Source organism: Balaenoptera acutorostrata, chromosome 10, assembly GCF_949987535.1.
Source record: "Balaenoptera acutorostrata chromosome 10, mBalAcu1.1, whole genome shotgun sequence".
Taxonomy (NCBI): Eukaryota; Metazoa; Chordata; class Mammalia; order Artiodactyla; family Balaenopteridae; genus Balaenoptera; species Balaenoptera acutorostrata.
In genome coordinates this window covers 62576769-62601166 of record NC_080073.1, presented here as the reverse complement: position 1 = coordinate 62601166, position 24398 = coordinate 62576769, and the positions used below count along the sequence as shown (strand labels likewise).

The window sequence follows — 24398 nt, the reverse complement described above, 5'->3', positions numbered from 1 at the left end:
ACAAAAACTTCAGCTTCCCCAAATACTACTTCAGTATGAATATATCAGATTCAATTTTCATTAAAAGATAGGTATTCTTTCACACTGCAAGAAAAAAAACAAGTCAAGCTGCAGATTGGTTTTATATTTTTATATGTCTCTTCATAAAAAGCAATTACAATCTGAGGACATTCATGATAGTTTTGATGCCAGCCCAAGTTCACCTTATTTAAATCTATTCTTTCATGGGAAACATTAATTCTCACTGATAACTGGCAAAAGCCTCTTGATTTGTCAGACTAATTTGCTATCATTAGGTTCACTGTGAGATAGAAGATTTTCTTTTTGTGCCGTCTTTTTCATTATCAGCTTTTTGAAAATTCAGCAGACAACCAAGTTTTTCTCACGTTCCCAAAGACCGTCAGCATCTGGAAATCCTCCCCTTCCTGTTCACTCCACATCAGCCCAGACTTTCTCTGTTCATTAGATGACTGCAGTGTGGGACAGATTTTCACCTGTCAGTTCATTTTTGTTTTCAGAGAAACAAGATACCCCAGTGATTGATACAGTAACGAGAGCACTTTAGCAAGTTACCAGTAACTATTTCAAAGGTTTTAAAAAGGAGGGGAAAAAGTAACAATATTTTACATTAAAGTAGTTCCCTTTAAGTTGGGATGTCAGGTCCTGAGGCCACTTCCCCATCCCAGGATCTCCAGAGGAGACCCCAGCCCTGGAGCCCTGGACACGGTGGAGCCCATCAGTGAGTTCTTCCCAAGCACTGCGCTGCCAGCGTCTGAGGCACCCAGACAGCACAGGACTGCGGCCACAATGGGGAGGGGCTCTTCTCATAGTGTTAGTTTTACTTTATTTTGAAGAAGTACATGAGTGCTGTCAACTCTGGGCAGGTAAAAAGGAAACCATTTAGCCTGGTTTTATTTAATTATATCGCCTTATGTAGCCGATTCTGTACGCTATCAATTCGGGAGGCAGACTGAAAGAGGAAAAGGAATCCTGAGGACTCTGAGACACGGCAGCCACGCCACAGCCGAAAATGAGCCACGACATAGGAAAGCTATTACTGCACAAATGCACAACGTCCCGGGGTCTTAGTATTTCTTCAGCATCCACGGTTCATTAGAAATTAGTAGTTAAGTTATTTAAAAGAATTAAAGGCCTCAAGGTGAAAGAATATCATGTCAATTTTGAAGGTTTTTAGAATTGAGAAAGTATTTAACATATCACTTGTGGCTGATTTTCAGGCCTACTTAATTATTTAAAATGACTAATTATGGTTAGGTAAAATACAGAATTGCAAATTAAAAATTCAAATGTGTAACAAAGATCTCTCTTCAGTTCTTGTTTTAAAAAAAAAGGACAAAACTAAGTACATAAAATTATATTACAAATATCAGGGGAACTGCAACCATCATCAGATTTTTTTTAATATAGAAAAATAACAAACTTTCACCCACACACATTTAATTCATGTGAAATAGAACTACAACATTTTATATAACGTGATTTTTCTGCTACTAAAGACTATTTGATGCAAAATATATTTTGTGCAAAAATTAAAGGGACTGTATTTCCAGAGAGTAGAAAAGGGAATCACTAGCGGGTACCCATTGTTAGGAACAGAGTTTTTCCCCAACACCTATCCCACTGCCAGCAATGGGAGTGGTGACAACTGGTGACATAAAAATAAACATATTACTTTGAAATAGATAATGCCAGATTATTTCAATATTATGAAAAGCAAATCTTCACTCCTGACCACTTAAAAGACACGCCCTACAAAATTCTATAATGTTTTCAACATTAATCTGGACAGGGGATGAGGGTGGTGCAGATGGAAGACTTAAAAAAAAAAAAGAACGAGAGAGAGAGAAAACATACAAAAGGAATATATAAAACATTACGCATTTAGTAGAAATAATGAAAAATGACTTTGTGATACATTTTCCAAGAAAAGTTATTTTTACATATATTTAAATCCTGTAAAAACCAGGTATTGCAAGGGGTTAAAAACAAGTCATTGATGAATGATAATCAGTTTTACCAGAGTTCATGCAATTAATTATCTGAGTTGGAAAGCTACTGTCCCAAGTCACAAAATGTATGCTCTGCCACATGATTACATGTTAAAATCACTTATTAAAAGAAATTATTTTGTATTTGGTGCTGACAGAGCTCTTGAGAAAGTGCTATACAAACTGAAGTTTACAGAAATTTTTAAATGATAATCTCAAAATACCATACAAAAAATGTGTAAACAAAAAGATGCTTTAGAGTTGCAGGGCATTATAAAATCCGTAATGTGGTTTAAGACAAAAGATCACCTCTTGTGTATTTAAAAAAATTGTTAGCATAATCCTAAAAGTTCAGAATCGCATTGTCAACAGCAAAAGGCACTGGGTACAGGGCGGCCATGCTGCACAGGGTGGGGGTCCTGCAGCCGCCAGCTCGAGCCCACCACGCATGTGCAGGGACACGAAAAGATTCCGCACGCAACCAGTGCCACCTGGAAGGGGCTCTAGCACTAAGACACTCTTTCATCTACCCTGTCAGAGAGGAAAACCGCTTTTAAAAGAGATTATCAACAGTATAAATTCTGGTAAAGCACTGAAAATTAGGTATGGTATTTTTGGCACAAAAGCATTTTTTAAATCTGAGCTCAGTTTGCAAAATATCTGTCTAGAATTTCTCATTTGAAAATAGAAACTTATAACATACACATAAATGTGTAAATGGTTTCATGAATGAATGAGTTAGAGTCTATGTTTCCTTAAACACTGCACACACCTTCTGTTTACTCCAGAACCAGGGATCTGCGTGCGCACGTACCTCCACATTCCACATCTACAGATATTGCACAAGTAACATTGCCAAAGTACACACTAATGCAGTCTGGCAAGATTAGGGTTCGCCTTTCAATATTATTCTTTTCAGTATTCAGATTCAATACTACTTCCTAGAAAAGCCAGATGACCAATTTCAGAGAAAGAACGGTTGGCTACCTTTCCTTGACCCATAATATTAAAATCTGTACCAGTATATTTAGGCATTTCATTTACGTTTTCCAGCATTTCAAATTCAGCAAAACCTGTTTTTGATGTTTCTTATAGCATTCCTTCAAAAACAGGAGAAGCTTCGTCTAATGTAAAAAAATTAAAATAAGTCCAGAGGGCAGTAATTTTTCCACCAGAGATCTTGCTCCATTCTGAAAAGCACTGCAGAACAGTGCTATCTGTTTAAGTCTGTCAGCTTTCAGAGAGCCATTAGGTGCAAAGTCTGCGAAAAAATTGTGTAACATACCGTGACAGCTGGATGTATCTTACTGCACCATATAATTCATTTCTTCCTCCCTGAAGCGTTTTAGGGTATGCTACAGCTGCTAAAAGGATTTCGGTTTTTCTTGGTCCTCTGTCTGTTGGGCCTGAGGTTGATGACATCTCCACCATTGAGGGTACTTGAATTCTGACCCAAGTGACTCCCAGCAGACGTGCTAAAGACACCTGGATAAGTTGAGGGAAAACACAGAGGTTAACACTAACGGGCCTCAGGGTCACCTACTGCAGACTGTGCACCCAGCTTCTTAGTAAATCAGCAACATATGCAAGTATTTACAATTTTAAGCTTTTGTTTTCATTTCATTTAATAGCCAATACACAGGGTTCAAAGTTCAAAGGGAACCAAAGGGGTCACAGTGAAGTCTCTCACTCACCCCAGCCCCTCGCCTAAGGCACACATGTTTAGAGTTCCCACGCATCCCTGCAGTGATGCTGTATACACATGTAGGCTGAAGTGCACATATGGTCTTCTTTCCTCCCTTTGTGTGCTTCTCTACACACTCTTTTCACTAACAATCATTTTTGAAATTTGGAATCTGTAAATATGATAATTTTAATAACTTCACTTACTAATTTTACATCATAGAACTTCCTCAACAGTACCTGCCTGTAGTTAACAACAGAATTTGTGATATGTCATGTTGATAAAGATACTGCGTATGTAAGAGCCAGTAGTGATGTCAGATGTTCTTATCCAGGCTAAAACAACAGCAAAATGGTCTGCAGATACTCAAAGTGGTGAGCAGACAAAAGGGATGAACTAAAGAAAAACTTTCAACTGTTAGAGTTTTCATTTTGAACAACGTTGGTTCTAAAATGTAATCTCCAGTTTATGGGCTATTTATCGTCCACGATACACAAGACTCTGGGCAAGAGACACTATGAGCAACGCAAAGACTACTAAGACTGATTCCTGCCCCCAAGAAGCTTACAATCTGATGAGTGAGGTGAGGCACTACAAACAGGCAGTGATGCTACAGGACACTCTATGTTAAGTGTCACAAAAGAGACAAGATCCCACAGATGGTATAGGAAGGGTCAACCACATCTAATTCATAAGAAAGGACAAACTACATGGAGGGACTGGACCCCTGGCAATGCCCTGCACTCAGGTCTCTGTTCATTTAAGAGAAGTGAAGGCTGTGCTTCAGCCAGACAGATAGCCAAGAGCTTTCTCCATAGACCTTGAGGGATGCACAGTTCTCAACAGAAGGTGGGAAGGGGAGGCCATTCTTAATGGAAGAGCCAAAATGAGCAAAGGGATAAGTAAGACAGCCCTAGGCAGGCTCAAGAAACAGCGGACCCTGTGGTGGAACCGTAAACAGGGTACATTACAAAAGTGGGGCACAAGGCCGCACAGGAAGGATGGACCAAACTGTCTTTAAATGCTGGGATGAAGAGAGCCTGCACTGAATGTGTTCCACAACCAGAATCTATCAAAGGGCTTTAATCAGCAGACTGGAAGGAGACCAGACCAGACAGCGGCTTATCACAACTGCCCTGTCGTTTCTCAGAGCATGTGAGGTGTCTGACAGTAGGAACATACGCAATAAAAAGGGCAAAGTAAGAAAAGTTAAAACAGGCCAAGAAAATGCTGTGTGTGTGTGTGTGTGTGTGTGTGTTTGTGTGTGTAGTGAGGAGTGGGGTGCAGGCAGGAGGTCCTTAGGACAAAGGACCGGCGCCCATCCTCCCAGAAGCCATGGCCAAAAGTAAGACATGGACAGGTGCTTCCTGTTCTCCAGGAAATACTAAACTCTGCTGGTATCTCACGTTAAAAATCAGGATGGGTGCTCAGCAAGGTGGCAGGAAAGGGGAAAGGTGTGGAGATGGTGCAAGTGTCAAGTCAGAGAAACAAGTGTTCAAAAAGGACAGACCTTTAGAAGATTCATCAGTTAAAAAATCTTTTAACTCAATATACCTTTTAATGAGAGCTGATACTACTAAATTTAATAATCACTCATCTCATGCTTTCCAGTCACATTTCTTAAAGAAATGAGCATACTGTATTTAAAAAAAAACCAGTAAATATGATAATAATGAATGGAAAATAAATTTACCAGGTAAACATGGGGCTAAAACTTCCTGGGTACTTACCAATTTTGTTACTACTTGAACGCATTGATTCAGGATCCTCAGCTATTTGTTGTTTAAGCTTTTGAAGATATTTTTCAGCCAAATATTTAAAAACTGGAATGAAAACAAAACCAAAAACCTTGCCAGGTTAGTATAATTATGCACGTAAAACCTGTTCTTTCACATCACTTACTATAATATTTATACTTACAAAACAAATTTAAAATTAGAAGTATACCATCTAGTTGAAAAAATTCAACTTCTAAAAATTATCTGAGTAATACCTAATTACAATGGTAATACTAATAAATATATAGCGGCATTTTATTAGTCAAGAAATAAAATATTACTTGTAGACTAATATTCAGCAACACTAAACTGACTCAGTCTTAAAAAGACTCTTTCTCTAGCTGAAAAGCACTATTCAGGGGACACTGGAGCAACAGCTGAGCTGCAATCTAATAAAATGAGCAGCAATTCCGGAATGAGAAGAATAACCACCATCTTTCTCTAATCTCACTTTCTTAAACTAGGAAACACTATTAAACAAGTTAAGGTCACTGTGGCTACCCAGAGGGGTGTCCACCGCTGTGGGGTTCTAACGCAGCAATTTCAGAAGGTACGCTTGAAAAGCACACACACATACACGCACACACATAGCAAGTTGTATTTTTAAAGATTAAAAAACAAAACAAAAGCCCACCAGAGTTTTGCTGTAGAGTAACAGCTGTTCAAAGACATTAGTAAATAATCAAGGACTCAAACTCAGAGCAGCATCAGCCTTTAAACTTTACTTAATGATACATGGCAAAGAGAAAATTCTATTCTCGTTACAAATACGATTTCTAAACAACAAAAAGAAAAGGCATAAGAAGAATAAACAAACTTCCTGCTGTTAACTGTTAAGAAGGCACTTTACCTTCCGTCACGTTGAGATCCTCCTTCACTGAAGTCCTGTAGAATCTCAGCTTCAACTTTTTTGCCAGTGCCTCAGCTTCCTCACTACACATCAATTTGAAAAAAATGCATGTAAAGGTACTTTCTGAGAGCTTGTTTTATTATATTTACTGCATACAGCCTGAGGACGGCGGTCAGCCCTTCCAGAACCGTTGAGAGCTACACTCAGTGCTTGAGCAGGGTTTTCAGTCGTCACTGCTCTTGGGGGGGTAAACACCAGCCATCTCACTGTAACTGCAAGACACTTTTCTGTAAAGTCACTTACTCTAGCCTTAAAATGACTAAATGTCACTTTTCTTTATATAATACTTTCATTTTCTCTCTTCGGTTATTAAAAACACTTGAATTTAATTACACTCTGAAAGTCTTATACTGCATTACCTATTTTACTCTTATTGGCTACAAAACTACTTTGCTGCCAAAGCCGAAGTCAGTATATTGATGTGTCTAGAACAGTGGACTCCTAATTTTAGTTTCATTATGACTCCCAATTCTCTAAAATATTTCCCAATGATTCTACCACATGCCTCCCCCCCCACTGTAATCAAGTTGGCCTGTGTCATCAATGACATACATAAGTGATGGCGTGTGACTTTGAGACTCCTATAAGAGGCACTGAGGTTTCCGCCTTGCCCCCTCTGGGATCACGTGCCTGGGGAAGTGGCTGCCACACGCTGAGGACACTCGCAGCCCGAAGGAGAGGCCACCTGCCCATGGCCAAGCGAGGGCGCCATCCTGGAAGCAGACCCCCCCCAGCCCCAGTCAAAAGCCTTCCTGTGACCACAGGCCCCGGCAACATATTGACAGCAACCTCATGAAAACCCAGAACCAAGCCACCCAACTAAGCCACTCCCAAATTCCTGACCCACAAAAACTGTGACATAATAAATGTTTGTTGTTTTAAACTACTAAGTTTTGGGCTAATATGTTATATGGCAACAGACAACTAATACAAGAACTTATAAAAAAATAAGGTAAAAACCAAGTAAGTATTTTCAAAGCCAGCAAAACGTTAATAATGTAGTAAACAAATACTTATACAGAGAAATTATCTGGATGCCAAACTCTGTTCACAAATATGAGCATAATGGTTCTGGGTATATAAAACAATATGAATCTGAACTGCTTACCTATTTAAACTCATCAACATACTTATGCTAGACATTAAAACATCTAGGGATGTCTTCCTTTTTAAATTTACTCATTTATTTATTTTTGACTGCGTTGGGTCTTTGTTGCTGCACGCGAGCTTTCTCTAGTTGAGGTGAGCGGGGGCTACTCTTCGTTGCGGTGCGTGGGCTTCTCATTGAGGTGGCTTCTCTTTGCTGCAGAGCATGGGCTCTAGACATGCGGGCTTCAGTAGTTGTGGCTCGTGGGCCCTAGAGCGCAGGCTCAGTAGTTGTGGCGCATGGGCTTAGTTGCTCTGCAGCATGTGGGATCTTCCCGGACCAGGGATTGAATCCATGTCCCCTGCACTGGCAGGTGGATTCTTAACCACTGCGCCACCAGGGAAGTTCCGGGATGTTTCTCTTAACATTCTTACTCTGTCTAGATGTGACTTCGCATGAGGAGTTGGATTTGAGCTGCAAGGACCTGGAATTCTAAAAGGGCTTTCAAAATGTACTCCTTTAATTTTCTTTACTTCTGATTCAGTGTGAACGTTTTTTAACCCAAACCAATCACACAATAGCTCACAGAAATTTTTAAGTATAAGGCAGTCTTTTTTAAAACTTTCCTAAATTTTTTAAGTGTATGCAAAAACTAAAATAGGTTTTAGCTTTACAGAATTACAGCCACCCCGTCAACAGTAGCCACCTTACTTCTTTATACAAGAGTCATCAAGGAGATCGATCTTGTTTTGTACAAGTACAGTTGGTATATCTCCAACTTCAGCCACCACCTTCTCTCTCCAACTGGAAATCGCTTCAAAAGATTCCCTGTCTGTGGTGGAAAATACAAGCACACAAGCCTGGGCTCCTGTAAGTTCACAAAATAAAAATGTTATTTACATTAATGAAACAATCCTATGCAGGGTGAAGGAAACTTTTACGTATTCAAAACAATTTTTATGTAAATAAATGTTGAACTCATCTTTGTAGCACTTTTTTTTTAAAATTTAATTTATTTTATTTTTGGATGTGTTGGGTGTTCATTGCTGCGCGGGCTTTTCTCTAGTTGCAGTGTGCAGGGGCTACTCTTCATTGTGGTGCACGGACTTCTCATTTCAGTGGCTTCTCTTGTTGCAGAGCATGGGCTCTAGGCTTAGTAGTTGTGGCACGTGGGCTCAGTAGCCGTGGCTGGCGGGCTCTAGAGCTCAGGCTCAGTAGTTGTGGCACAGGGGCTTAGTTGCTCCGTGGCATGTGGGATCTTCCCAGACCAGGACTCGAACCCGTGTCTCCTGCATTGGCAGGTGGATTCTTAACCACTGTGCCACCAGGGAAGCCCTATTTTTTAACATATAAACTCTATTTTCTAATTCAAAGAACCAATTTTTACCAAGAACAGTGGTTCTCAAATTTGTGCAAGTGCCAAAGTACCCTCAAAATTATACACATTCCTTGTGGAACACCACAAAATACTGATATATTTAATAACACTGTAAAAGCCAGAGAGAACAGTAAACTAGGCATGAATGACAGAGTTGCTGAGTTCTTCTCGTTAGTATCTGTCACCTGCTTCTTAATTTCTTTTGGCACAGATTTAAGAAAAGTCTATGAGAAAAAAAATCATAATTTTCTCATTCTATTTACCTTTTAAAAAAAATCTATATTATTTTATTTTAGTAACAGAATACCAGCAATGCTAAAGAATGTAATTTAGGAACCAGTGCCAAGAGTAAAATATTTATATATAGTAGAGAGGAAAAGAGTTTTAGTTTTTCATTCTCTTTAACTGCATAATTCCCATACCATACTCACTGACAATATTTTAACTATCAACTATCACATTAGGTTGATAATATCTCATTTTAAAAATAAGCATCAACCTTCTGTAAGAGGGTTTTTACCAATGATTTGCTGTTGAATCAGGCAGCATAGTGACAAAAACAGGTGAGAAGAGAAAATCATCCTGGAGTCAAGAGGGTTCCTCACTGCTACTCCTTCCTTACAGATACCCCAGGTGTAAGAGTTTCCTAGTAAGACTCAAGACACACATACCTGGGCTACCTAAGACACTCTAGGGCCAAAAACGGTTTGTTTATCACCTGAGGGAATATGGCAGAAACCCAAAGAACAATTACTGAAGGAAAAAACCAGCAGTTCACTATGACTGTAAAAGCAGAGGCTTCTCTCCTCTAGAGCAGGCTTTGGACCAAATAATAAATTAATTATGCAAAACTGAGGGGTGGGGGACAGGCAGATTGACAGACACAGCCTGAGACTTGCTCAGAATTGAAGGAGAAGTAAAACTGAAGAGATCACACTAGCATATTGGACAACAAATTTATATTTACTTGAACTCTAACATTTACTTAAACTACAAATAAAACATTACTTAATCATACTTTAAGAAACTGTTTTTTGGGGACCTCCCTGGCGGTCCAGTGGTTAAGACTCCGCCTTCCAATGCAGGGGGTGTGGATTCGATCCCTGGTCGGGGAGCTAAGTAATCCCACATACCTCGGGACCAAAAAACCAAAAACATAAAACAGAAGCACTATGGTAACAAATTCAATAAAGGCTTTAAAACACGGTCCACATCAAAACAAACAAACAAAAATCTTAAAAAAAAAAAAAAAACTTTTTTGTTATAAAATTGTTAGCTTTAAACCTAGAATTTTATATCAGTCAAGTGTCATTTAAATTTGAGGGTCCAATAAGGTATTTCCAAGTATACGAGGTCTCAGACACACAAAAAAACACTTATTAGAGAAGATGTTAAAAAAAACAAAACAAAAACAACTAACAAACAACAAAAAAAACTAAGCAGATGGTGCCAGACATATGGGCAGTAAGAATGATTAACTAAGAGAAGTACAATTTTGTTTGAAAAATCAAGGATCAAAGGGTAAAAGAAAAAGTCTGTCCACAAAACCCAAAATTATTTAGTGGGGGACTGGGTGGAGAGACCACACTGGGTGGGATGGGCCGTAGTGCCCTCTGAGGAGGAGGAGGAGGGACCTGGATTCAGTTAAGCCACCAGGGAGGTGAGCACGGTGCCCCCTCCCCACAGGTGCCCTGTGTGTTCCCTGCCCCGACCCTCCAGCACGGGCTGCAGGGGGCGCTCTGCTCTTCTGCCAGGGGTGGTCTAGCACACCCCCTAAGGGGACTGGATGCCTGGGGAGGGGTGAGGGGGGATAAAAACCTCAGCTTCCCTGGGGTGGGGTCACCCTGAGGCGCGTCTCCCCACCCGCAGTAGTAACTGGCTCATTACTGCACTCTTTATGCACGGTTCTCCCTTCTTTCCCTGGCCTCTCACTTCTACATCCCACACCCACCCAGCTGCGTGTGTGTGCGTGTGGGGGAGGTGTAAAATGACCCTAAAAAAATAATAAAATAAATTAAAATGACCCCACGCCGCTCTCCCTTCTTTTTCTTCCTTGGACCTCTAGCTCTGTGTTAGTACCAGCCATCTTTGGGAAAGTTGTTTTAATTTCTCTGTTGTTAATATTGAAAGGCAGCTAGTGTTTTCTACCCATATATTTTACAAAGACCTTTATTTTCCTACTATTCAATCTTCCTTCAATACTACCTACCCTAAAAATTGCACCATTGGAAAAGTTTCTTCATTATCATAGATAACAGTAAGTCACCCATAAATGGATCACTTCTAACAGTTAATAAACTACCTCACTTGTCCATGCATCAGAAATACAGAGCTCTGAATAAATTTTTGGTGTCAATGATAAGATCACCAATAGCAAGTATTTATTCCTCCTTAATAAGATCATTCCCAAAAAGTCACTATATTTTAATGCAATTCAGAAAATACTCTCTAAGACACATAATGTGCAGAGAGTAATTCTATCCTCAAATCACTGACAGATCCTACAAGATCGTCTGTAGGCTGGTCCTGAGTGTGGCTGACAGCAGCATCAGTGTCACCTGGGAGGCTGTAGAAATGCAGACTCTCAGAGCCACCCACAGATCTACAGAATTCAGTTTGCATTTTAATGAGCTCCCCAGGGGATTCCTGTGCACAGCCAAGTTTAAGAAACACTGCTCTAGCGTACACTGGCAAAGGCTTTAAAAATACTATTATAGATACTACTCAGGATTTAAAATGCTGTTCCTTATTCTTTTTGACATTCTATACAGTCTAAAGCACATAAATTATTCAATGAACCAATCTGTCACAGATTCCATGCTCACATAATTTCAAAACAAACCTCAGACTTGCATAGTCTAATTCTGTTGTTCCTTAATTCTTGCATTTATAATTATAACTTATAACTAGCTTCTTGTCCAGAGCTATTTCATTTCCAACAATTTGTATTCATTTATATTTGTGAAAAAAAATTATTTTTTAAGAAAATAAGGGTTTCCTTCTACTTATGTGCATGATCTCAAATAATAGGTCTCAAGTCTATAACCTAATTTACATATACTTAGAAGCATTTTTTTTCTGAGAACCAAGTCACAGTAAAAAAACTGTAATAAAAATCTACTTCATGTTGTATGTAACTTTCTGTACTAAGTACGGTTTCTGCTGCCTAGGATGGACTTTCTTAAGGGTTTAACAGGAGTCATCTGGGCTCCCAAAGGCTTCCTAATATGATCTGTGCTCTGTTCTAACCTACTAATAAGGAGATCATGTTTCCACATGTCTCACTGTACAATGAAGCCAGCATTCTAAGAACATAATGATGCCTTGGAGCAATGGTCTTGCTATAATAGGTCTTTTAAATGAATTACAATAAATTTTTTCTTTTTTAAATATAATTTTTATGCATCTTGAATAACACATTTTTAGGACATAAGTCAGTAGGTCATAATTTTATAAGGCATAGTGTTTCTATCACTAAATCTCTATCTCAACTCATTCTGCCCACCTTACCTTTTCTTCCTACTCTTTATTTAATTATATTGTCATCTGAATCTATACTACTAGCAGATATTACCTGGTGCCTAGCCGCCATCCAGTGCCCCGTCCCCAAGAACACCTCTCCCCCTCTGTACGGTAGCCTATGGTTTAGGCAGCTAAACTTCCCTCTGCCTTGGGGGAGCCCCAAGTGCGCCAAGCCCATTAGAGCAATCACCTTCCTCTGACTACTCACTGTAATCTGGTCAAAGGTGGTCTAATCAGATAAAAGCTCTGGACTTCTGGTCCACTGTTGTGGGAAGTAACCCTCGGTCCCCAAGAATGTGAACAAAAAGCACTGCCGATGGTAGCAAACTTGCAGACAAGAGGAAAATCGGCATGAGGATGAACCCCACACGGGGAGGCAGGCAGCCAGGAGAATCAGCAAGGTTAGAGTCCCGACAAACCACAAATGAAAGCTACTCCCAGTAACAAGTCAACAGACGCTAAATAAGTCGGTTTGAAATTGCTTTTCTGCTGTCAGCAACCAAAAGCACTCTGATAGAACCTCAAAAGAAAAAAGCATATTAAGTCCAATATGCCATTTCTCAAATTCATGTAACATTGCCACTGTTTGTTCCTTAATTCAAATAGGGACGTGAGGGAAAAAGCTGAAGCTGAAGACCTGTCTAAGTATCCACCCTCTTTGCCATTTTAACATAGTTGGCTAAAAAACGTTACATTTTAAGAAAAACTTTTAACAGATCTATTTATACACTTAAGATTGCTTTAAGTTAAAATGTTAAACACAGGGAACTCAATGCTGTTTAAAGCCTTTTAGTCCAAATGAAACAAAGTGAAAAGAAATTTGAACATCACCCATATAAATTAAGATGTAAATACTAACAATTATGGGCTCTCTTTTTAGTTTCTGGCAAAGAATGTTTTTTGTAAACATATGAAAGAGAAACGGTATGATTCATGGACATCTAACAAGTTAAAACAAGAAGTCTGCAACAAACTGGATGAGTCAAGTTAAAAAAATTAGAAGATAATAATGTTGAACAAAGTCTTATGGCAGTGGGTATTAAAATATGTTTAGCTACCTGGTCTTTTTCTTTAAATTAGGGACCCAAATGAGCTACTTAACTGTACAGTTTCAACGTTTTCTCCTTTTTATTCATATACGAATCAAATCATTTTGACATTTGACCAGTTTTGTCTTTTTTTAAGTTAAACTTTATTTTGAGATAATTGTAGACTCACACAGTTTTGTCCTTTTAAGTTAGAGAGACATAATGATATTTTCTCCAAAAAGAACCATATTAGTTAAAAAGTAATACTGCCACATCACATTGTCAAAAGCTTAAAAAGAAATAACCCAACCTATTTTTTTCCACACAAAAAGAACATATATTTTATGCTGAGAATTTAGAGAGGAAAGCTAGGTAGGTAAAAAGAGGCATTTCCCCCAGTTTATTTAAGTCTTAGATCCTATCATTGTAGCTCTTCCCTTTCACATGTATGTCATACTTCCCTGAACTCGTATAGCCTAGAGAAGGCTTTACCCACATTAAATATCATAACAAAATGCCATCTTGTCTGCCGGGGCTTTACTTTTTCTTATGTTAGTTTCCACTCAGACTATGTAGTCATTTCCCTGTAGTCAGAGGTAACTTTTCACAACTTCTGACTTATTAGGTCTGGGAATGCCTATATGAGTCATGTAATTCTAAGGCAGAGATAAACAGTCTATAGCACAGAGTATTATTTACCACCCAACAAGATCTTTAGAAGAATAATAGCCTGGGGTTTTAAAAAATACTTTGGAATTAATTTAAATATTCTTAAAGAGAAATCCTTCTATGGGAAACAAGAAAAGCAAAGTTCTTTGTTCAGCTAAAAGAACATGTCAAAACAAACTAAAGACACCCATGATTTACCTCGATAGTAGGCCTTTGTTATTGCATCAAACTCCTCTTGACCTGCTGTATCCCATAACATGAGCCTGACGTCTTCATCATTAACTCTGAAACAAGAGATGAATGTATTTCATATGCAAAGGAAATGTCTGTATTTTATTTTTCAGATCTGGAGGTATTAAAATTACATTGTTGGGCTTCCCCGGTGGTGCAGTGATTAAGAATCCACTTGCCTATGCAGGGGACACAGGTTCGAGTCCTGATCCGGGAAGATCCCACATGCCGCAGAACAACTAAGCCCGTGTGCCACAACTACTGAGACTGCGCTCTAGAGCCTGTGAGCCACAACTACTGAGCCCATGTGCCACAACTACTGAAGCCCGTGCACCTAGAGTCCGTGCTCCGCAACAGGAGAAGTGACCACAATGAGAAGCCCGCGCACCGCAACAAAGAGTAGCCCCTGCTCGCCACAACTAGAGAAAACCCGTGTACAGCAACAAAGACCCAACGCAGCCAAAAATAAACAAACAAATAAATAAATAAATAAATTTATTTATTTATTTTTAAAAAACAACTACATTGCTGGTTTCACTCTGAAAAAGTCTGAGTGCTTTTAAATGCTGATACCATTACTAACAGTGCGAGTAAAGGGTGAAAGACACTCCCCTAAAGCTGTAATTTTACACGATTTGGATTCATCTGTCATGTTTTTTCCTTCAACCACAGTCACAGATAGTGGTGGCTCTAAGACTAGCATCCGAGGGGTCCACGCCTGAGGATTCAACCAACTGAAGATAGAAAATATTTGGGAAAAAAATTCTAGAAAGTTCCAAAAAGCAGAACTTGAATTTACTGTGTGCCTGGCAACTATTTACACAGTATTTACATTATATTAGATAGTATAAGTAATCTGGAGATGACTGAAAGTCTATGGGAGCACGTGTGTAGGTTAAATGCAAATACTATGCCATTTTATACAAGGGACTGAGTGCCTGTGGGATCCTGGACACCCAGGGTCAGCTGTCCTGGGAAAGGGTTCCCTTAGGTCAGTGCTTGCCCTCCTCCTGCTACCTTATTCTAATGGGGGTAGAATAGTAAGAAAGTAAAGAAGCAGCTTACCACTTGGTTGTCCTTTAACCCCCAAATTAACTCTGTTCTGTCACACCTGTTGCCTTATTCGCAGCCAGTGGTTCTGTTCTACAGAGTCACTGCCAACAATGAATTAGCAAATCCTGAACCATTCCTCTGAGGGAAAATAGCAGGCAGGCGAGGTGCTTGTGAGCCCCTGGTTACAATTTCATCAACTGATCAATATACAACCTTGTTTTTTGCATTGTTCTGTTTAAACACACCTTATTTAATATACACTGTTGATTCATTAACATTGAACCCACGGCCAACAGTACTATAACTGGTGCCTGAACGAAGCTTATCTAATACATGTGTTTTCTCCATAAGGCACGTCACAGCTCACCAGAGGGCACTTCAGCTCTAGGCTTGGGGCCATTTTAAACAGCGAAACTACCAACAAAAAGCACAAAAATGTGGCACAAAAACAGAACATGAAAAGGCCACTCATGTACGGTATGAGAGATGAAACAAAAACGCAGAGGGTCGCCTTGTTCAACCTCAGCCGGACGTGTCTGTACAAATGACTCAAATTTTTTGCTGCTCTGTGCATGTCCACAAATGACCACCAGAGTACTGGGAGTACTGAGTCTGGGGTTACAAATAAATTTTAGCAAGCAGTGAATTTGCAAATATGAAATCCACAAATAATGAGAAGTAACTGCACACTTAAACTATAAATATGGAATCTATGAATAATAAGGGTCAACTGTATACTTAAAATATTAATTTGGTCCAGATAGCAAGTGCAAAAAATAAACATCATCAAGATTTAAAATGAATCCCCTTAAAATATCTAAGAAAGGAAGCAAATAGAGAAGTATTTTTAAAAAGAGGGTAACAGAATACAGATTATAAATTCAACAATCTTTAAAACAATGAACACAATTATCTTTGATGCTAGTGTCTGGGATAGTTAAATCAAACTTGTTTAATGTTTCTTATTTCTTTGTGATACATTTGAGTTTGTCTCCTACAATTTAAAACATCCTTAGAAGTTCTCAGGACTAATGACAAAAAGTGTTACTTTGATGTGTTTTAGAATTCAATTGGATTTCCTTTTCCCAGGAGTATTTAATCCTCTCAAATCTTTCTCTTATTTCTTTAAAGTAAAAACAAATTATTAATTCTCTAACTTCTATATGCCCAGTTTTAAAAAGAGAAGAGACATTTTACACAAACAGATCCCATAATATAAGAGATGAAAATTATTCTGCAAGACAGGTAACTTTCCTTCCAAATAAAATAGTGGACAGAAATCTCAGTAGAATCAAGCGTCAGTTTGTGTTTAAGAAGTATCCAGGGTGCCACCAATAAATATAAAACAGATGTAAGATAGAAAAAGAGAGAAGGGAGAAGTGTAGGAAAAAAAGAATAAAAAATGAGAGAGGAAGGGAAGAGATGCGGGAGAGGGAAAAAAGAAGGCAAAGACACACAAAGGAGTGAATAACTGAAAACCCGCTGCCACTAGACGCCTAGCCTTGGATTGTATTGTACTCAGTTACTATTATTCTGAGCAAACTCTTGGGACACAGGTCACAAATCAAAACCGAGAGGATAAAACGGCCAAGTACATACTGTATCTGTCGCTCCAAAAAATCAACTCCGATGGTTTTCTTGTAGTCTTTTGTAAAAATGCCTTTGCAATACCGCTGAATCATACTTGATTTTCCAACTGCGCCATTCCCTACAACCACCATCTTTATGGCCACTTCCATATCTTCCTCCAACATTTTTGGAGTTGAAAAGGTTTCTGTGCCAAATTTAATTCCAGGTGATCCGATCTTCTCTCTCAAATCTGTGGTTTAAAATGAAATTATTTTTTCATGACATAAAAACTATATAAAATAAAATAAGCTATAACTGTTTTATCAAGAAATAATCATAATGAATTGCAAGAATTTTTTTCCGTGATGAAGGCCCTCTCCCCACCCTGTTCAGATAATGTAAATTCTTTGAAAAGAGAGACAATAATACCATTCACTTTTGCATCCTTAACAACAGCAGAATGTATGACTTCCAGGTACCAATAAATGTCTAGATTACATAGTTCCGCCTTTCACTGAGGCTAGAGTATGGGCGTTAAGAGTCGAGGCCTGACTTACTAGTTGCTATTTACTACTGGTTCTGTGCTCTTAGTGAAGTTATTGCTTAACCTCTTGAAGCTTCAGTTTCCTGAGGATATTTACCTCACAGGATTGTTGATCAGTGATAAGATACAAAGCACTTAGCACAGTGAAAGTTAAGCGTTCAAAAAAATGGTAGTTTCCTATACCATAATAAATCCTCCATGGATAGTTACCACCAAATGGGCAACAAATACAAAATCTAAGGAAACTGCTCTTCATCCTCACAGGTAATAATTAATGTCCCTAGAACAGCACCCTAAGGAAGGGTTTTGTATAATGCTATGCAACCACGTGATAGCATCGGGCTCTTAGTTACAGTGCTTTAGTGTTTAGATTACAATGGATCCTCTACACATCATCTTATACCATGCATTGTTTTCATTAGTTTCAGACTAGTTACAGTTACTCATATAATGAAAGTAACAGAATGTGTACTGTCTGCATTTTAGACTGAAAAGAACAGAAGGCCAACTTCTTCATATTTCTTCTTAAAATTACTAGTTAAGTTCCTGCCTACTTAGCTATTATATTCCAGCTACCTTAACCAAAAATCCATTTATACAACCACTACACAAAACATGTCTGAAATGTGAAGAACATTCCTTTCTTTGCCCCTAATGGAGTCTCAGTAATTGTCCCTAATGCTTCACAAACTTGCACGATTATAAGAAGCATCTAGGAGCACTTGTTAAAGTACAGGTTTTAGGTCTCCACTTCAGACATAATTAAATGATTAAAACAACAAAAAGTATTGGAACAAGAGAAAGAAGATGACAGAAGCAAAAATATGGGTAAATATAGCAGACTTCTCTTAAATGTTCTACGTTACATTTGACAGTTGAAAGAAAAATTATAATACTGTTCAATACGGTTTTCAATATATGTAGAAAAAACATTTAAGACAAGTAATTATATGTGGAAGAGGGGACTTCCCTGGTGGTCTAGTGGTTAAGATTCTGTGCTCCCAATGCAGGGGGCCCGGGTTCTATCCCTGGTCAGGGAACTAGATCCTGCATGCCACGAGCCCGCATGCTGCAACTAAAAAAAGATCCTGCATGCTGCAACAAAGATCCCACATGCTGCAACTAAGACCTGGCACAGCCACAAAAAAAAAAAAAAAAAAAAATTATACATGGAAGAGGACAAAAGGGAGGTAAGGTTTCTTTACTTCACTTGAACTGGTAAAATGTTGACACCAACAGACTGTGATAAATTACCTATGCAGCTAAACAAGTTACACAAAGAGATACTCAAAAACACTATAAAACACAATAAAACAAAACGAAATTCTAAAAACAGAAAACTATCAGAATCCAATCAACATTTATAGAGCTGTCCACGCAACAACAGCAGAATATACTTCAAGCACCCACTGAACATATACCAAGATAGAACATATTCTAGGCCATCAAACAACCCTCAACAAAAGCAAAATAAAGGGACCACAATGAAATCAAACTAGAAATCAGTAATGGAAAGATAACAGGAAAAATCTCCAAACATTTGGAAATTAAAAACACAGATTTCTCAACAACCCATGGGCCAAAGAAGACGCTCAAGAGAAATTTTAAAAATAAGTGAATTGAATTAAAATGAAAATATAATACGTCAAAATTTATGGGACACAGCTAACATACTGCTGAGAGGGAAAATTTACGGCACTAAATGCTTACCTTAGAAAAGAAGAAAAGTCTCAAATCAATAATCTAAGCCCCCACCTCAAAAAACTAGAAAAAGAATCGCAAAATAAACCCAAAGCAAGCAAAAGGATGGGAATAATAAAGAGCAGAAATCAATGAAATTGATATAACCATTAGGAAAATTGAATTTATAACTTTAAAAACTCAAAAAGAACTCTCCAGGCTCAGGTGATTTCACTGGAGAATTCTAACAAACTTTTCAAGAATGATACATACTCTCCCCCAGAATACAGAAGAGGAGAAAACACTCCCTAACTTATTTTATAAAGCCAGCATTATCTTGATACCAGCACCACACCAAGACAGTACAAAAAAGAAAACTAGACAAATAACCCCTCATGAACACAAATGCAAAAATCCTCAACAAAATATTAGTAAATCGCATCCAGCAATATATAAAAAGAATAACCGGGACCAAATGGGCTTTATTTGGGAATGCAAGGCTGGTTCAATACTCAAAAATCAATCAGTGTAATCCACCATATTAACAGGGTAAAGAAGAAAAACCACATCAACATCCATTTGTGAAAAAAACTCTCAGCAAACTAGAAACAGAAGAGGACTTCTTCAACCTGATAAAGGGCATCTATTAAAAAAAAAAAATCTACAGCTAACATCACACTTAATTCTGAAAGACAGATTGAATTCCCCCTTAGACTGAGAACAAGGTAAGGATGTCCACTCTCATTACTCCTGTTTATCATTAGGCCTAGCCAGAGAAACGGGCAACTTAAATACATAAAACGCTTATAGATTAGGGAAAAAACTATCTCTATTCACAGATGACATGATTGTCTATCTAGAAAACTCCAAGGACTCAAACAAACAATCCTGCAACTAATAAGTGAGTTTAGCAAGGACACAGGATACAAGAGCAACACACAACACTCAACTGTATTTCTAATATCCTAACAATGTACAATTTGAAGCCAAAAATTTTTTAAATGATATTTACAATAGTTTCCTCCCAAAATGAAATATTTTGGCATAAATCTAACAAAACATGTACAGGATCTGTATACTGAAAACTACAAAACACTAATGAAACAAAGAAATAAATGGAAAGATATATCATGTTCATAGATTGAAAGATTCAACAAAGTAAAAATAGCAATTCTCCCTAAATTGATCTATGGTTTGATATAATTCCAAAGTACCAGCAGAATATTTCATAGTTAGAGACAAGCTGATTCTAAACTTCTTATGGAAAGGCAAATGAACTAGCATAGCTAAAACAATTTTGAAAAAGAATAAAGTTGGAGAAGATCATGCTACCCAATTTTAAGACACTATAAAACTACATCCATCAAGAAAGTTTGATACTGGCAAAGAGAAAGATACAGAAATCAATGGAACACAACAGAGGGCCAAAACAGAGCCACACAAATACAGCCAATTGATTTTTGACAAAGGTGCAAAACTATTAAATGGAGAAAAGACAGCCTTTTCAACAAATGGTGATGGAACAACTGGACATTCATATGCAAAAAAGTAAACCTTCCCCTAAATCTTACACCTTATATAAATAATTTTAAATAGATTATAGATCTAAATATAAAACTATAATATCTAGAAGATGAAAATCTTCTTGACCTGGGATTAGGCAAAGTTCTTAGACATGCTACCAAAAGATGTACAAAAGGAAATATGGATAAATTAGATTTCATCAAAATTAAAAACATTAGCTCTGTGAAAGACACTGTTAAAACAATGAAAAGAAGCTATAGACTGCAAGAAACTTTTGCAAAACATATCTAACAACTTGTATCCAGAACATATAGAGAACCCTCAAAACTCAACATAACAAAGAAACTACTGAATTTAAAAATAGGCAAAAGTCTTGGCCAGATACTCACCCAAGATTATATATGCCAATTAAGTACATGAAAAGATATTCAACATCTTTAGCCATTAGTTAAAGACACATTAAGACCACGAGATACCACTACATGCCTATTAGAATGGCTAAATTAAAAAATCCGACAGTACAAAGTGCTAAGAGAGGAGGTGGAGCAACTGGAACTCTCACATGTTGCTGGTGAAAATGCAAAATGATAGACCCACTCTGGAAATCAGTGTGACAGTGTCTTACAAAGTTAAACATACTTTATATGATCATGTAATCCCAATCTTAGCAGTACCCTAGAGAAATGAAAACTTATGTTCACACAAAAACCTGCATAGCAATGTTTATAGTAGCTATAGTCATAATCACCAAAAACTGGAAGCGATCCAAATGTCCTTCATTGGGAGCACATCCATCTAATAGAATACTACTCAGCAATAAAAAAGAATAAACTGTTGATACATCCAACAACTCGAAGGAATCTCAAAGGCATTATGCTAAGTGAAAGAAGGCTACATGTTGCATGATTCCATTTCTATGACATTCTGGAAAAGATCAGTAATTGCCAGGGGTTGGGGTAAGGGAGAGGATAGCATGAATGTTTTGGAGGTGACAGAACTGTTCTAAATTCTAACTGTTATGGTGGTTACATATATCTAAAATTCACAGAACTGCACACCCCCCAACAAAGTCAATTTTACCATATAATAATTTTTAAAATAATAAAATGTAAAGAAAAGTAAGTGGAATCAGATTTTAACACAGGCAGTCTGACTCCTGTAATTATCAGCCACTACTCTACAGCCTTAAAGAACTATACCAAAACAATTAAATTCTTAGAAAATAAGCATAATTCTGAGTACAATACTTTAAAAGCTTGACAGTAACACTTTACATGTGTTCTTTTTCCAAGTTTAATTTTAAAGATTTTCCCAACCAACAGCCGTCCAATACATTAGAAAAGTAAAGGATGCGTTAACTCACTGATCAAAAAGGGTGGCTTTTTCATCACAGCCTGTACTTCAGCACAGGTATGATTATAAAAACACTGAAAAACTTCTCAAGTTCAATGAAGTTACCTAGAAGATGTCAGGAGCTGCATAAAACCTGGAGAAGTAGACAGCCCTTTTCTGACTGTACTGCCACTGGGATCCCCGAGTGAAGTGACTCTGCGGTAGCCAGTGTCAAGGAGACCGCGTAGTCAGGCTCATTCATATTCGAGCAGAACCCGAGCAACACCGGGGCTGGGTGGGGCCGCAGGCAGAGAAGGGGCCCGCCGCCTAGGACGGGGTCTGGACGCCAGGGTGGGGCTTGGGCCCTTTCCCCGCCAGCCCCAACCCACACCTAATGCCCCGTCCCCACCGCCCCGCTGCATCTCCCCGCCCGAGGGCCACCCCAGGGAGGCGGGGGCGCGGGGAGGGGAGGGGGCGCCGGGGGTTGCGCCCACCGCCTGCCGCGGGGACCCGGGCCCCACACTCGAAGTGCGCGCGCGGCGGCCGGGTCGGGGAGGGGCGCCCGGCCTGGAGGCCCCCGCCAAGACCCTTCCGGCCCCCGGTGGGCACATCCCGGGCCGCGGGGACGGGCGGGTCCTCCGCAGCCAGACCCGGTCGAGGGCGATGAGTGCGGCCAGCCACCCCGGGCGCGAGCCGCTACTCACCGTCCCCGCGCCGCCCGCCGCCCGCCGCCCGGCGCGACCGCTCCTCCTGGTCGCGGTGTAACCGCCGTCTCCGCCGCCCGGTGCGCCAGACCCCCGGCAGGGCCTCCGGCCGGCTCGCGCCCTCTTTTGCTCTTTTAAGAATGACTGTGATTTTTTTTCAGGAACTTTATTGGCAGAAGGAATCGGAACCAGCAGATCGCTGCGGCTCCGCCGCTGAGGGTAGGGCGCGGGAGACTCGCCTCCCCTCAGCTGCGGACGCCGGGCACTCTGAGCATGCGCCGGACTTTCAGTGCGCACGCGCGCGCCGCCGGCCTCGCCCCGCTGCCCCGCCCCCGAGCTGGCTGAGGCTGAGGGGCGCGGCGTTCCCTGTGAGGCAGCTGGGGCTGGTGGGGTTCCAGGAGGTGGCGGGAGAGGACGCTGCCGAGGAAGGGCCGCAAACGCTTCGCTTACCCAGTGGTCAGCTTTCAGTCCTCACAGGACGTGCCCGCCCTGGATGCACACCTTATAGTCTTGACCGGAGGACATCCAAGTGGCGGAGTGAGCAAAACTGGAGCAAAGTCGAAAACGCACTCGGTCCGTACTCTGTGACTGGACCAAGTGCAAGTCTGCGATGCTTAATAATTCAGAGAACCAAACAGAAATCCAAAAGTTGGCCCCCAAAGCAACCTAAACTTTGCTAAAGTTGTTTTAATACTGTAAAATAGAATTAAAAAAAAAAAAAAAGGAAAATACCAAGTGTTGGCGAGGTTGTCCGCTGGAATGGGCTGAATTCCTTGAGCCATCATGAGCCTTACTTCAAACCCTTGAAGCCTGAAAGACACAAACTTAACCAAAAGGTTAAACAAACAAGGGCTAAAAAGGAGAAGAACAATGATAGCCATTAAAGGGCCTAGTAAGGGAAGGAACCAGGGTTAACTTTGGGCTTCCTTAACTGTTGACCAGGCAAGGGAGGCAATATCGTCCCTGCCAAAATTATGAAGCCACTCTGCCTTGTTCTGCCAGAAGGTAATCAAGGGCCAGAAAATTGTCAAGAACCACATCAGCCAAGGAAAGAAGAGAGGTCCCAAGTCCTGTTAAGGGTTCAAATAGGAGCCAACCCACTACATCATTTTTACTTATCTGTTGATGGTGCCTGTCTTTTGAATAGGTATCTTGGATTGTCCACTGGCTCACAGGTGTATTGTTCTTCTGTTGTGACCTGCGGGGTTTCTGGAGGTAAAAGCTTTAGTCTGGACAAATGTACCTAACTAGATATCCCTTGAAGTTTGACAGCAGTGGGGGTGGCTAAAATTACTTTATAGAGGCCCTTCCATTTTGGCATTAGTTGGTCTTGGGGGGCACCCCTCTTTCCAGGTTTTAAGAAGAACTTGGTCCCCAGGGTTTATTTGTGAAGGAACTGCTCCTTCCTCTGTAATTTTAGTGGGAGTCGGCAGTGCCTTGTGGGCATAGTCCTGAATTGCCTTCTGAACTTGTCCTACATTAATAATATATCTCAGGGCCTGGTTCACTTCCTCATCTAGTAGAATGTCAGTAGTAAGAAAAGGCCTCCCATAGGTCATTTCAAATGGGCTAAGCCTCAGACCACTCCTGGGGGCTACATGGACCCTGAGGAGGGCAATAGGAAGCAAGTTGGTCCAGGGTGCATGAGTTTTTTGGCAGAGCTTTGCTAGGTTTTCTTTAAAGTATGGTTCATTTT

At 39.7% G+C, this 24398-nt stretch overlaps 1 protein-coding gene across 2 annotated transcripts; it reads right to left on the bottom strand.

The window, feature by feature from the left end:
• Nucleotides 1–115: 115 nt before the first annotated feature.
• On the bottom strand, nt 116–22958 carry RAB23 (RAB23, member RAS oncogene family). Of its 2 annotated transcripts, XM_057554698.1 has the most exons (8): nt 22703–22958; nt 22125–22214; nt 16949–17168; nt 14264–14349; nt 8180–8336; nt 6322–6404; nt 5424–5516; nt 116–3494 (listed from the first exon to the last, which is right to left on the bottom strand). In XM_057554698.1, exons 3-8 carry the CDS (start codon nt 17101–17103, stop codon nt 3355–3357), a joined length of 714 nt encoding a protein of 237 aa, XP_057410681.1. In that variant the 5' UTR covers nt 17104–17168; nt 22125–22214; nt 22703–22958; the 3' UTR covers nt 116–3354. The 2 variants fall into 2 exon arrangements, with proteins under 2 accessions (XP_057410681.1, XP_057410680.1); XM_057554697.1 differs by lacking the exon at nt 22125–22214.
• Between the last annotated feature and the right edge of the window lie 1440 nt (nt 22959–24398).

Excerpts from the sequence above, each read along its gene's own strand:
- RAB23 (XM_057554698.1), bottom strand. The coding sequence starts at position 17,103 with ATGTTGGAGGAAGATATGGAAGTGGCCATAAAGATGGTGGTTGTAGGG. Across the intron at positions 8,337-14,263 it reads AACAAAGGCCTACTATCGAG|GAGCCCAGGCTTGTGTGCTT; the intron begins GTAAATCATGGG and ends GTGAACTTACAG. Across the intron at positions 3,495-5,423 it reads TTCAAGTAGTAACAAAATTG|GTGTCTTTAGCACGTCTGCT; the intron begins GTAAGTACCCAG and ends CAACTTATCCAG.